At 31.8% G+C, this 16395-nt stretch overlaps 1 protein-coding gene across 1 annotated transcript in view; it reads right to left on the reverse strand.

Moving 5' to 3' along the window:
• LOC134684586 (uncharacterized) overlaps positions 1–15650 on the reverse strand; it is a 57255-nt gene extending 41605 nt beyond the window's left edge. The window contains exons 1-3 of the mRNA XM_063543882.1: positions 15592–15650; positions 15170–15333; positions 13421–13548 (exon numbers count right to left, since the gene is read on the reverse strand). Coding sequence (XP_063399952.1) covers positions 13421–13548; positions 15170–15333; positions 15592–15650 — 351 coding nt within the window. The remainder of the gene's footprint in view (positions 1–13420; positions 13549–15169; positions 15334–15591) is intronic.
• Positions 15651–16395: the final 745 nt, after the last annotated feature.

Raw genomic sequence — 16395 nt, forward strand, 5'->3', positions numbered from 1 at the left:
TTATTTAGATAGCAGACTATATTATTAATATAATATTCTAAAATAAATATCTGAAATATAATACTAAATAAACACAAAATACAGTGATATATTCTAATTCAGTGCAGTGCTACAAAAACACGACCGTGATGATCCGGGACTCACAACCCGAATGAATATATGATTGTTTAATCAGTTGTAATATTATTTGGCACGTGTCAATCGGTTCATTGATTTTCGGTATATCAAAGAAAAATGGGCACGTGCCTAGAAAATGTTGAATATCTTTATTATTTATGATTATTTTTCTATAAAATTTGAAATGTATGCATTAAATATCAATCTTTAACATAATATGTAAAAATAACACGTATAACAGTACTCTTTCTAGTCCTTAGTGGCATTGTATAGTCCTTAGTGCACCGTTAAGGAGTCCTTAGCAGTGTTTAGACGTACCGCCGTAAAACAACCATCAAAAACCGAGCAATTATAAAACTTTTTACTGAATCATATTTTTAAAGTACTCTATTTCTGCATGGATGAAGCAACGACACCACCATTGCCTTAAATAATGGAGTAAAAAACTCAGTAATTCAAATGAATCACACGTGAAATTTTTCATGTTCTTTTCACTTGAACTTTGCAAAAATATGAAGGTATTTTTAATGATTTCAATTAAATTTTAGAAAAAAAGATATTATTTTAACAATGTAATTTTTAAAAATTACGTGCATTTTACGTGTACCAAATTCCGGTGATTTATGCATGAACTATTATCATAAGATTCACGTGGAACCAACCAGTATAAGCAAGTTTAAAGTATTTCAAATGACAATTAACACTTAGACTATAGCCATACAGTAGGACAGTAAATGAACAAAAGACAAGTAAATCAGAAACATGCATGGATCACGCAAAAACATGCAGGGGCGACAGTGAAGTAATGGGAGTTTGCTTCTTGCAAGAAATTGGCCGTGAAAACAATTTGATATGAAGACAAGCCTTTGTTTCAACTTTGTTTTAAAATTTCCAACATAAGGCTGTTCTTAAGCATCACATATTTTTTTTCATCTTATTGTTAGCTTTCTTAAATAAATATTTACATATTTATATAAACTATATTTTTTATTATTTATTATTTGTTCAATTTCAGTTTAAAATTCTTTTTTTTTACCATATTGGACTTCTTATTGTGTATTGAATTGAAACACGAACGCGGACCTCGATGAGAACACCTGGATTGAAAGTTTGCAAATGTTCCGACCAATGAAATTCGTTTTACTATGTAACGCGAACTTCAACGAAAGCACCTAGATGAAATATTGTGTATTGAATTGAAAAATGAACGCGGACCTCGATGAGAACACCTGGATTGAAAGTTTGCAAACGTTCCGACCAATGACATTCATTTTGATATGTAACGCGAACTTCAACGAAAGCACCTCGATAAATTATTTTTTTGTACGACAATTAGTTTTTAATTTGGACATTACCGCTAAAATATAGTTAATAAAAATTATATCAGAGCAACAGTGCATAATTGTTTCTTTTCCATTCTTGTTTATTTTAATAATGTTTATGTTGATTTCAATTTGGTAGGTAGACTTATATAATATGCCCTAAACGAAAATAAAATGCATTAGACGTAAGAGAATGTCGACTTAGAGCAAGTCAAGGTCGTAAAACTTAAATCAACCAACCCATCGTTATCGCAGACTAAAATATATCTCATATATACCGAATATATTTTTATTTAAAGCAAGACTTTTTGTACGTCACGGTGAATGACAGCACAATAATCCCTTTACAGAATCGGAACCACAATTCACAATTACCGTAATGTGCTGCTTGTCCGCAATTAACGGTTGTTTCGCGTCAGTGACCGATATTACAATTTGACACAGTTTTAAAAGTTTTTTGAGCTGTTCCTTTATTTGCAATGTTGTACAAGACTTAACTGTTTATTACATTCAACAAATGTTAACATTATGTTCATTCATTTTATTATTTAACACAACATTGTTTTTATTACAAGCTATTTCATATATCAATATACAGCTAGGGAATATTTGTTGTTGACCGAAACTATAAGATACATCGATTTAAACTATGTGAAAAATAAATAATTTTTGTAAGATACTTTTATTTTCGTGTCTATATTTAATTAACGAGTACACTATAGTAAGACAGAAAAAGAGAAACGGAAATATACAGGAATACCTAAAGTTTGTAAGTCATTGCAATGGACCATACGTTACTTACATTCACAAGTTTTCATAGCACTCAGCAAGTTTTGAAACGAATATGTGAGATAAAGATCTACTGCATTCGGGCAAATTAAAAATATGTTAAACATCTAACTATTTTATTTTTAACAGATTCACAAGTTTTGAATTTTTTAAACCGTGCACCAATATTTTATTGTTTTTATTTAAATTCCTTATATGTTACGTGTATTGATCATTCATTTGTTTAAATTGTGAAGTATATTACTTTAATAAGAATACACGCATTTATATATATAAGTCGATAAAGTTTGAAACAAATAAACGAAAGATACATCGATGTTGTTTTGCTTGAGTGATTTACCTGTTAAAAGCTCGGGTCGCAACACGGTTTAAAACGAATTGATACCAGTTTGAAATAGTTTAACGGGGGCGTGGCCTATTTGTTTGACGTAACTTACCACCAACTTGAATTACATTGAACGACCGCAAGCGAAGCTATTTGACTGGCATTAAAATGATTTGATATGCATTGAAATAAATTAAAAATGGTTTTTAATTTTTGTCAATCTTTATCAAATGACGATTAATTTCATTTAAACACCGTTAACACGTTTTTGTCCGATCAAGTTAAATTGGGGTTACTAGTGATAGTACTTGTGTCTATGTGGTTGATGTACAGATGTACAGTACAAGCAAGTAAAGTTGCCTAGGTCGTGTTAAAAAGCCGTTACTTGTACAGTTTAATGCATCTGAATTTGAAAAAAAAATGCGTGTGTTGATGAACCATCTTTCGTAAAAATAAGCACCATATATAAAATGTACTTTCAATGAAAGGTGTTGCATTATTCAGCATGCATTGTTAACTAAAGCTACGGTGTGAAAAGAAAAGATACTTTGCTTCGGATACTTCAATTCAGTCAGTGCACAAACTAATAGGAAGTCTACATAATGATCTGTTTTTTTAAAGAATACAATTTTCGTTGTCGTTCAGTTTGCTAGGTAAAATTGTTCCTTTCATCCAGATCCTTCATGGTGCGGACAAAACAATCGTTTAAAATTTCAAGTTATTTTCATCTGCTTTCGTCAAAATTTACAATTTTTCCGAGCTCTTTCATGTCTTTGATAAACACTTTGACTGGTAACTAGATGACAATTATTTTCATATGGATAATTATAAAAATGCACTCTCATGTGATACTGTACGGAAATATAATCTGTACTTAAGTGTGTGATATCCATGTATGAATTAACCAGTACGCCCTGATCAGACATCGTATTGTCTAAACTCTTCATGTAAAAAGGTACAACAGTTATTGAAATCTGGTCGAAGACGCCTATAAAGTTATAATATATAAAAAAAAGATGCAATATGATTGCTCATAAGACAAATCTCCATAAGAGACCGAAAATGACACAGTAATTTACAACTAACTATAGGTCACTGTACAGCCCTCAACGATGAGCAAAGCCCATTTAGCATAGTCAGCTATAAAAGGCCCCTAATTGACAAATATAAAACTAATATTACGAGAAAAGCTACGGCCTATTTTATGTACAAAATGTGATGTACTTAAAAAGAAGATGTGGCATGATTGCAAATGGGACAACTTTTCACAAGAGACCAAATGACAGAAATAAGCAACTAAATTAGGTCACCGTATGGCCTTTACAAATGCGCAAATCCAATACCCAAAGCCATCTATAAAAGGCCCTACAAAAATAGATGTAAAAAAATTAATACGAGAAAACTAACATAGCTTGTTTTGAAAACTTCGGAGGTGTCGTGGATTAGTATGGTTGATATGATATTGAACATTCTACAAAATCAGCCCCCAAAAAATAAAGAGATATATTCATATTGAAATGTGAAACGGTGAATGCTTGATAGAGAAAATGCATATTTCAAATGGTGGTAGGTCTGAGGTTTCTCGAGTGATTGAATGCAGAACAATACGAGATTGTAAGACATTTCTGTGTGCTCCTGAAAATAAAAATGGGTTGATAAGATTTGTAGTTGAATATGCTCTATCGCACCACAATGATTCGATTTGCAAACACACGAAGAAACATTTTTAGCGGAATCTTTTCAATATATATAGACTGTGAAGAAATTGTGTGCAGGATTTGTAAGCGACTGAAGAGACAGATATAAAATGTTAACAGTTTTTCGGGGGTTGCATCATAGTCAAATCAAGACAGTTATGTTTTATTGCTATAACGGTCTTTAGCTTATATGTGATACATGATGAATTGTAGTTTCAGACTTGAAGCGTTTCTTCAACTAAAGCTGCAAAACATACAATGACATCCACATCTTTTTTCTTGTATTCCGTTCCCTTTTCAAATTGATGTGCATATTGATGTCTAGTGTAAGTGTATTATATACACAGACAGCTTCATTTGTATCGTAATATCTCTGTCACGCCTGGTAAACCATCTTATCTCGACCAAAATGTTGAGACGGAAAAAGTATTCTGGCACATTCTGTTGAGACTTTCTGGTTCAAAATATTCAAAATAAACACAGGGTAGGTCGACTTTTCGTCAATATACTGAAAATCGATGAGTTTTTTTGTAAAATAGGGGAATGTCATGCCATATATAATTGAATTAGGATTTGTTTCGTGTATAACACGGACCAATATGATTTAAAATGACATCGGAATGACTTTTTTCCTGCAGGTAAATGTGACCAGTGCAGTCAGCTATTGACAAAATGACAGTGAAATCATTGATAAACTACGTAAATATCAGTAAATTAGTATTTTTCTTAAACCTAATCAATATAAAATTACAGTTTGCCCCTTTTCTTTACTAATATAATTTCATTAAGGTGGCAGAAACCAGTTATTTTACAATAAATCTTTAGAATTTCATGGATTTATGATTTTATTTTCTTGAAAATTCCTTCAAGCTTATATACAAATAAAATGTATAGTTTCAAGGAACCAAGATGTGTGCGTGCTTATGTAAATATATAGAAAACCTTTAAATGTGGGTGTCTGTCCTGCATGGAGATTTAAAAATTTATAAATGCATTGTAAATAAGGCAAAAAATGTGATGCTCTGATACCAATCTATTGCCCACCTGCAGAATCCTGCTAAAAGCCGACAAGAATTTTAGGCAAAATTCAAGAGATAAAGGATATTTAGTGAATTAGAGCATTGTCCGAACCTATCCTTACCATCAAAATCTCAAGATATTTTTGTTTACAAAAAAATGAATATTTTCACTACTTTGATTGGATGCCGTCAAGTGAGGAGACCACAATTTTGACATCTGATTGGACCCATGTGTGAAGGAAATCCCCAACCTGTGTATGCAACTACTTACTTGTGTAGTATACTAGCCTAGAATTTACATTCAATTATTTTTTTAGTCCACATGATGCAATTATATACCTCAATGCTTTACTATAACAAAATTTCTCTGCGTGGGACACATGTTCTGGTACACCAAAACTGGTACCTGCTACCTAAGGTAAATATTCTATGAAGTAGATCAGGTTGAGATTTTCTGGTATCGGTTGAGATATTCTGGAACAATGATGAGATCTTCTGGTGATTGGAATTTTCAACTAGCTTAGTATCAATTATACATACAAATGTACAACCGCCATAGTTCATAAACTTGCCGTGTATTGTTTGACATTTCAACTGTCATTTTAATCTTATCTTTTTCAACTGTCATTTTATTCGTGTCTGTATAGTTATGACAGGCAGCTGCTAAAGAGACCTTTGGTTGTAATAAAGTGAATAGTGAATAGTGAATAGCTGTGTTTTTTCTGTATTAAAGTTCTAGCTGGAAATTAATAGTCTAGCGTTAGAGAAGCAGTTTTGCACAGAAGCTATAAAGTGAATAATTTTGTAATTCATATCTCCAGCGCTGGAATTTATTCCTACATCGCTTAACCTGACATCGCAGTAGCTAGCATTTCAATATCTACATCGCTATACTTTACATTTACAGTGCTGGGGGGGAACATCAGCACTAAACTTAATATATATACAGAACTGAGTTTTAAAAATAGTTAACACTGGACAATTTGCATCCCCTGCGCTATATTTACATGCATAATCAGTGCTTAACTTTGATTCTTCAACACTAGACCTTTATTCTGCCTCATACAGTGGAAAGGGATTCCTTCTTTATAAAGCATACATAGACGTGCCGCAGGAATTTGTCTCTTTATTCATAGTCAAATTATATATCAACGGGTAGCAATTTCACAAAGTAAAATGTCAGTGGGTCAGTTATTTTTCTATTACGTTTTTTTCTATGTTTATAATCAACATGAACAGAAGTAAAACTGCACAGATTGTAGTATTGATGTTTTAATGAGTCATTGAAATACTCATTTTCTAACTAAATGCATATTCAGGACGAGTACATGAAATGTAAACATGAATGCTATATGAACATAAACCCTCCTTTGTCCTAGATTGATACGCCGTGTTTGATTTTGAAAATGAAATTGATATATACGTCCACTTGTATTTTTGTCCATCTGATGAATTAAGCATTTTCCAACTGATTTTTATAGTTCGTTTCTATGTTGTACTGCTATTCTACTGTCAAATGTTAGGGGAGGGTTGGGATCACGCTAAAATGTTTAACCCCGCAATATTATGTATGTTTGTGTCTGTACCAAGTTAAGAGCTTGTAAATCAGTGGTTGTCGTTTGTTCATGTGTTACATATTTGTTTTTCGTTCTTTTTTTTTTTTATATAAATAAGGTCGTTAGTTTTCTCGTTACTATTGTCATTTCGGGGCCTTTTATAGCTGACTATGCAGTAAAGGCTTTGCTCATTCTTGAGCCCCGTACGTTGACATATAGTTGTTAATCTCTGTGTCATTTTGGTCTCTTGTGAGGAGTTGTCTCATTGGCAATCATACTTCATTTATATATATATTTATAGTATACAAGGTATTATCCTTCAGTTAAGATTTGTCACTCTTTAAGAACGCATGTACATCCGTAACAAAACCGGAGGACAACCGGATGTACAACCGACACTTCATCCGTTGAATGTCCAATAATTTAAAGTTTTGAACATGCTCGAAATTCTCCACCGGACAGAAGGGACATTGATGGATATCACGGATGTTGAACGGACATGATACGAAAATTAACGGACGTCTTACGGACATGAACGGATTGTAAAAAGTAATCCGTTTGCGCTATCCGTTAAGGTGTAACATGCAATAAAATATTTGTTATCGTTAAAAAAAAATGTAACATGGGCTCAAATCTCAGGTCATACCTTACCAGATAACGCGAACGGACGCCGAACGGCTAACTTTTTTTCAATCCGTTCGTTCCGTGAAAAGTATGTTGTTATCCGTTAGACGTCCGTCCATATCTTTTTCATTCCGTTCAGTATCAACTTTAACAGTCGACGTCCGGTTGATCCAGTAGGAAAATTTTAGCATGTTAAAAACCTTTGAACGGACTTTAGAGCTCGAAATCGTCGTAGTAATATGATCGTAGTCAGGTCTTAAGAAGAGCGTGATGAGGACACCGGGCTTGATCGTACTAGAATCGAGTTTTGTAAAGGATACGGTCTTGAACTGCTAAGCATAACAGTAGACTAGTCGTAGTGGTTGTGTCGCATTAATAAGGTATAGTCTAGTGGTTGTATTAAGGTAGTAGTAACATCGACGTTAGATCGTAGCGCAGTAAATGTATCTGCGACTTAAATCGCGCTCAAGATACGATGGCACAGCGATCTTTGAGGACTACGACCTTAACGCTCTCCTACTTAGACATGATTTCGCAACCACATATCACGATTGTTTTGAACATTTTGGCTACTCTCAATACGATCTTCAAGACCTCAAGACCGTACCACTACAATACTGCGATATGCACAATCGCAGTACAATCGCCAAAAGCGTTATTTTTTTTTATAGAGATCGTGGTGCGATCATGGCCTAGTGTGACGGGGCCTGGGGTATACTATAAATGTTGTTAAATATTACCAAATATTAATGATGTGCCCTGAATGCAGTTGTACACAAACAGTATAAGTTATAATCATTTCAATACAACACGTGTTATTACGCTAAGTTGGACTGCATAAAGCAGTTTCAAAATCGATATTTTTTTGTAATAAGTAATATAATGACATATTTTACTAACAAATAGATTATCACCACCATTAAGAAGTCATCTTGTATGAAACATTACACCTAGAAAAGGGTTTCGATTGAAAAGTGTTTAAGGTTTATGTACCCTTCTAAAACCATTTTTGTACGAATTTTTCAAACTTCAATTGTATCAAAACTACAGATATAATGAATAATAGAGATAGGCCATTTAGTACATATTCCAAAGGGAAACTTGATGCAAAGCATTATTTTTTACTGTTTCATTACATTTGATAGAAAAAGAGGACTTTGTGGCAAATAAATCAAGATTTTTATAGAAAATCCACAGCCTTTAATACAGAGATTTTTGTTATAAAATTTGAAACATAAGTTACTCACTTGGCTTTTTGTGATGTGTTAGTGTTTATTTTTTACAAAAAGTTCTTAGCAACCTGTAAATTCCAAAACACCTCGTGCTGAGTCACTAAAGTCGAGCGCACCCTAAAAATTGTACTTGATTTTGGCCATATTTATGTTTGTTTTAACCAATAACTACATTTATAAAGTTGTTTTAAGGAAATCAATGCTAGCACTGCATGCAATAATCCTATTTCTTCTAGTCATCAAATTGCCAAATATGAAAATACAAGGATAAGGCTGTGGATTTTCTATTAAAAATCTTGATTTGTTTGCCACAAAGTCCTCTTTTTCTATTAAATGCAATAAAACAGTAAAAAATAATGCTTGCATCAAGTTTCCCCTTGGAACATGTGCAAAATGACCTATCTCTATTATTCATTATATCTGTAGTTTTGATACAATTGAAGTTTGAAAAGTTCGTTCAAAAACGAACTTGTAAAATTAGAAACATAAATCACTCACTTGGTTTTCTATGATGTGCTAGTGTTGTTGTTTTTTTTAAAGTTCTAAGCAACCTGTAAATTCCAAAACACCTCGTGCTGAGTCACAAAAGTCGAGCGCACCCTAAAAGGTGTACTTGATTTTGGCCATATTTATATTTGTTTTAACCAATAACTACCACTGCATGCAATAATCCTATATCTATTAGTCATCAAATTGCCAAATATGAGAGTACAAGGATAAAGGCTGTGGATTTTCTATAAAAATCGTGATTTATTTGCCACAAAGTCCTCTTTTTCTATTAAATGCAATGGAACCAGTTAAAAAATAATGCTTTGCATCAAGTTTCCCCTTGGAATATGTACAAAATGGCCTATCTATTATTCATTTTATCTGTAGTTTTTATACAATTGAAGATTGAAAAGTTCGTACCAAAATGGCTACAGAAGGGTACATAAACCTTAACTATTTCATTTCTTTACAAAGGTAAGCATTTTCGACATTAAATAAAGTCTTTTAGGAATCGAAGTAATCTAAATCATAATAATAAATAAATAATATAAAATAATCTTATTTGTAAAGCATGCATTTCTCTATCGACAATTCTTGAAATTGTATCAGTATTTAGGTTTTAACTTACCACAGACAGAAAACATTTATCAGGTTAACCGCAAAAAGGTAAACTCGAATAGTACCGCTCACTGATAAAGTTTCGTTGTTCATTTTAGGAAATATATTTAACTTTATTTTTACAATAGAAATTACATTTTATTATTTAAATTAAACTTAAGCATAGCTATTTTAGCAGTTTTTGTATTTATATAGTAATATTGCACGCGTTTAGGATTGCTAGTCGTAGTTAATTTGAATTTTGAAACCTCAGCGCGAATATGTTAACAATAATATACTTTATGACACAAAGTTACCAGAAAGTCTCAACATTGTGACAGAAAGACTTAACCAATACCTTTATTTCCAACCATTTAGATTTTTTTCATTTTTCTGCTTAAAATGGGCTTGACAAAAAATATTTTTGCAATTTACAGACGTTGTTATCGTAAAGCATAACAAAAATCCACAAATAATTGACATATTTTCTTGCTATGTCATTAATATCATAGCAGTTTTATCGGATTCAAAGAAAGTAAACATGATAATCCGTAGGAGAAAAGTGATTGTGACTTCAATTTCAGATATTTTGAACCAAACAGAGACATATTAGCTACAATTATCATTTATCTACGGCATGACATTCTCCTATTTTACAAAAAAAGTCATTGATTTTCAGTAAATTGACGAAAAGACGACCTACCCTTTGTTTATTTTGAATATTTTGAACCAGAAAACTTCAACAGGAAGTGCCAGAATACTTTTTTCCGTCTCAACATTTGGTTGAGATTAGATGGTTTACCAGGCGTGTCTGTGTATCGTGTTTGTATGTAGTTATATCGGGCTTTCAGATTGTTTTTAGTCAAGTCTGCTATATTTTTAATTTTTGTCCTGAGGGAGATTCATATTCTCCATTTGCTATTGTTATTGAACTGATTTATATATTAACATAAAAACAAACTTCATATACTATAGTGTCCATGTTGACATGTATATAATAAGTCAGGAATATCAACGTTTTTTCTTAAATCATGAACCGGGTGCTAACTTTACAGTACTTATTGCTCCATAGTTCCTTAATGCATTTAATACATAATACAAACTTTATATGTTGCATAGCTAACTCTCAAGTATGAATACTTTTGTCGATAATTTCCGTAGATGAAGACATTGTGTTCCTTTTCTTACATGTTGCAAGTGAGGGTATCATCTCTAGTAATAACATAAAAATGACTAGCTGAATTCGTGGAGCTTAAGGTGTAATACCACCATTGATTTTCCCCTATTAGTCTTTGTTAAATTTGCACTATTCAAAAAATTGTGCAGAATTTATCTTTGTTTCAAATAAAGAAATACTTGGCATGAGTAAAGTTTTATCCTGTCCAGTTCTATAGAAAAAGTTTCACATAACATTTATTTGCATATAAGAAAATAACCATCATTGGAAGTTAACCAATCAAATTTCTCCCCTTATTCTATCTGTGTACAAGGTATAGGCACCATGTAACCTCAAGATTACAAAATTTTCTATAGAAATCACAAATAAAAAATAATGGTGTTTTGAAATACCCAAGACATATGTTTATGACACAGAAATAGTTTTACTGCAATAAAATGAAGGATTAATTACCTACAACGGTCAAATTCAAGGGAATATTTTTTAGACCTACTTTCGTATGCAACCGGATGTTACGTACCATGATTTGGTGGTATTACACCTTAAACAGAGCATGCTTCCATAGAAAAGAGATTCTGAGTTATCATTAGAAACTACCGAGAAATTGTCCAAAGTTTAACAAATTGCAATTTTTAAAAATCCCCCCTTTTTTACCTTTGTCCACAGTTTTCAAATATTTGCACCTCATTGGCATTGAATGCATAGCCTCATGATTATACAAACTTGACAAAAATATATTTGAGCGATATGCACACAAACATCTCATGTTCTTATTATCTCTAAATTCCAGCAGTAGTATGTAGGCCAAACCTATTCTCAAAGGGGATAATTTCTTTTAAAAAAATGAATCCTTATTTCTTGAATATGAACATTAACAAACTTCAAGTATGTCCTAATCATCTAAAATGTACAACGTTTAATGAAATTCTGTTGTATAGATGAAGAGAAGTCGCGACGACAGACTGTTGCAGTCTTAAAGTTTAGCCAAAATTCGATGTTCAACGGGTCATAACTTCTTGAAAAAAAAAAATTCCCTATAATTTCTTAACGATATGCACATCTACATAGTATGTCCTTAATAAACACAAAGGTTCTAAAAATTGTGTCCTGTGGTTTAAGAGGGGTTACGATGACAAACTGTTACAGTAGTTTTAATTAAAATTCTAAATTATTATATTAAATCATTTGATAAACAAATATTTACTCACCATATCTTTGAAATAAAACCTTTTTGGAAATCAAAAAACAATTAAATAATCATTTTTTTTATGAATGAACTACTGTAACACATCCCTTTAATAATTCGCACGTGGTAAATGATCACTCGAACAGAATTTAAATGTAATTGAAATTAACATAACACAAGACTTGATGTACGGTAACATTGAAACTGTTAGTAAATACAGGTAGCCTTTGTGAGAAATAAATAAAGATACAAAACATACTTTATTTCAAAAATTATATATGGTGAGAGGTAAATATATATCGATCGATAATGATTGCAGGTACATGCACATTTGTACAAGGATAGATAATATTTTTAAAGGTTGATGTTGATAATTTATAGTGGGAGTATTTTCTTATTTGCTTTTCCCCCGACAAATGAGACTGTAAAAATTGGGGCAATCTTAGTTGCTCCCCTTGGGGTTGATGTAACAGGCGATTGTTAATAAAATATGTTTTATATTTAAAAAAAAAAAATCTAATTAAAATGGCAATAACCCCAAGAAAAAACATAGTATGCCCTTGCTATCTAGAAAGTTGCAGGAATGTGACCATAGTACACGGATGCCCCAATCGCACTAATATTGTCTGTTTTTATGTGGACCGTGAAATTTTAAGTTGATTGCATAACAAATTATCTCGAAGTACCTTGAAGTGGGACAGACGGACGGACAGACACATACATGTATATACATAGACCGGAAAACATAATGACCCTATGGTAGAACAAAAAAAATGGTGCTTAAATCAGGCACTTCATTATCTCTTATTTATAATGTACCTTTAGGTCTGTTTATAAAGATTAATCTTATATGTGTTGTTATAAGCAAATAAATCTGCCTGGTGAATATATATAATCCCATCACGTTCTGGTTTTAAAGATAAGTATGAATTATGTATATGAGAGTTTTTTAACTGCATACGGATAAATGTATTATAAATAGCATATTGATATATTATTTGGAGAAGTAATTATTGTTGTATAACAATAAGCAGAAACTCATAGTATTTAAGAGAAAGATTCATTCAAAGCAAAATGGTTTATGTTTTAAAAGATAGTAACTTCAGTTCAAATATATCCATGATCGTGGATTAAAATAAAGTATGGCGTCTTGTGGAACCCTTTTTGGAGAAATTCAAAACTTCAGGCACATTCTTCGAATATGAAATAGAGTGATATAGGTTAGAGGAATTACAATAAATGTCTCTGGATAATATGGTTCAAATATGATTTATGGTACTGGTACTTTACCTCAGGCAAGCCTAAAAGACTACACATTTTCTCTATTATTTCTTCCCTCTCTTTTTTCGTAACTTCCTTCCCTACTGACTTTTGTTTTTCTTCCAGTAAATATTCATCGAGGAACTTTTTCTTGTTTGCTAGACATTAAAAGTGAAGAAAAAAATCGTATCAGTGTTTGCAGAAAAGAATAAGCCGTTGCTTGTGAATATACCATGGGCTCTTAAACAGCAAGGGAAATTTACAGCTAATGCAATCTTGACGTTGACATATATTTTAAAAGGTTATATTTCACGTTCTGTCAGTCCGCAACAAAGAAATCCACTATTTTGGATTCCGATTTTTTTAGGTACATAATTTCACATCTTGTGCCTCAAAATCGGGTTTGTGTCACTTTACAATTTGTAAACATTGTACTAGATAAATACCCTTCAAATTAATATCATTTATGTATAGAAATAAAATTCATCTTTTCCATCTTATATTTTCAATCAAATTTATTAAACATACTTCGAAGCGTACGAAAAGTATAAAAACTTCTACTGTTACTGTTTGACATAAGGAGTATATCTATGCCGCCACATTGTTAAGATGCTAAAGACGATGCAACAGCTTCGTGGATTTTTTTCGTTTATAGATTATTTAGCCAAATATTAATTAAATAGAATTTTTTTATAAAACAATCACAATGGAGATTACTGCAGACATGTTATCGTCCGTGCAATTTAGGAGATAATTGTACTCCAGTTAAAGCGTGTCCTTTGTAAAACTTGATTGTACGCATCGCTAGGTAAACTTAATTTGCGACAGTAAAACCTACGTTACAAGAAGAAAAGTTAAAAATACAATACAGTTATCTTATAAATTAAAGGGACGATAACATTTCTGCATTTTTTTTTCTCCATCAACACTAATTGTTATTTGCATTTCATGACACTATGATATTTTAAGTACAGATATTTCACGCCAATATGAATGTTTTACTACCAGTGTCTATTAAAATAATTGTTATTGATAACCCTTACTGATAAACTTTGACACCTGAATGGTGGCCATTTTAGAGCCTTTAAGCAAAACACTAAATTAAGAGATCACTGATGTTAAAGATAAAAAAAAAAGTGGTATATTTAAATGCAGATGTTTTAAAAAAAAAAGAACAGGCTCATTCATATGAATGATTAATGCATATGATTTTGTTATAGTGTTCTTTTTCTTTGTCTTTGTACATTTTCAAACTACATTGGTAGTTCATTTTTGGTGATATTCTTTCCGCGGCTCTGTATTTATATATCCCGCCATTGTATTATTGTGATGTTGAGTACTTTGTTTTCGAGTCTTTCTTTTTTTTCTCTATATGTTCTTTCTCACTCTGTAGAGTTTCTACATGCAATTTTGATTTTCTTTGTTGAAAAAGTTTTAGTGATTATTAAAATAACAAAGTTTTGTCTGCTCTATCGCATTTTTTTATTTGTTTACCCATTTTATCTGTTAGTTTTGGTCACACATAGTTGTAATACCGTTAAACTTTTAGTACGGGACTATATTAAATACTTTTGATGTGTTCGAGCTTTTGATTTTGCCATTACATAATGGACTTTTCGTTTTGAATTTTGCTATCGCATAATATACAAAATTTTGTGTTTTTTTTTTTTTTCATGCTGGTTTTATATTTTGTTTTGTATTTGACATCACACGAATATTTCTTTTATTATTTCCAGTCCTATATGTAATGATGATACAAAACAAATTATGAATACGTACTGTTCGGCCATTCTACTCTATATCCTGTTCGAATTTTTGGAATGGCCAACATAGCATTTTCTAATACGTTGATAAATATCAAACAAGATTTATAGTCCCCTTGGTAACAAAATCCTGCACCCAGTGTAACATATAGTTCAGAACTAGTTTTTTCAAGTTTGTACCTACAAAATTATAGTAATGTTAGTTATCTTGTTTACTTATTTTATATTATATATGGAAATAATTTACCTATATTTGCAAGTCTAGATTGTTCTTATAAAAACACTTTAATGAGGATGGACTAAGAAGCAATCAAGGCCAGAATGTTTCTAATAACACGTGTTCCTTATTTACCATGTGAAGTAATAGGTACAATACCCTCCGGAGGCTAAACGTGTCGAGTCGAGTTAAGAAATGATTCATTCTCAAATCACACTTACAATTTCTCAACCTGATATTTCTGTAGTTTTTGGTATGGTAAGCACCTATCAATAATCATCATTTATTGATATTGAACTGCAATATCTGTTGTTTGTGGTATCTTATTAAACTAATCGACAAATAAAGTGTTAATTTTGATTTTATAGAAAACCTATAAATGCTATTTGATTTCAGATTGTAGAGGAGTCAAGAAATTTTTGATTCATGGAATTTATTTATCCTATTTTTATGTTAGTATAACGTTTTAATTTTTATTTCAGTCTAATGGGCTATCAATCTTATTCCAAAAATCAATATGGAATAGGATCCCAGTTAGGGCAACCAGTCCGGTACCCACGAATGTAGTTCTTAAAATTTTTGTTATAAATTGTGTAGTGTTATTATTTCACTAGTTCTGTAACTGAATGTAGATTTATTTGAAAAGGTAGGCTTTCTAGTTTGAATTTCTGTAAAAATTTTGATTGATTTAAATGTAATCTGGCGTCAGTACACAGTAAATTGCCTAAATTCTAGCCTTTATTCTTTCCCGGAAGTAGACAGACTGACCCTGTTGTCAATAAAAACAAAATTTTGCAACGGAATGCCGGTCATGAGGCACTGAGATTGCACTTAGACACTTCTAAATGAATGCCTAACATGAACCAGAAGTCCCAAGGTGGCTATCAAAATTATTTAATGAACAGGACCCTATGTATTTACAATGATTTTCAATGCGTTCCAATGGGGCAATTAATTGGGTCCCCGTTCCTGTCAATGCCCTTCCCACAACACACACAGCAAATCAACAAGTTTCACTTTTAAAG

This window comes from Mytilus trossulus, chromosome 9, assembly GCF_036588685.1.
Source record: "Mytilus trossulus isolate FHL-02 chromosome 9, PNRI_Mtr1.1.1.hap1, whole genome shotgun sequence".
NCBI lineage: Eukaryota > Metazoa > Mollusca > Bivalvia > Mytilida > Mytilidae > Mytilus > Mytilus trossulus.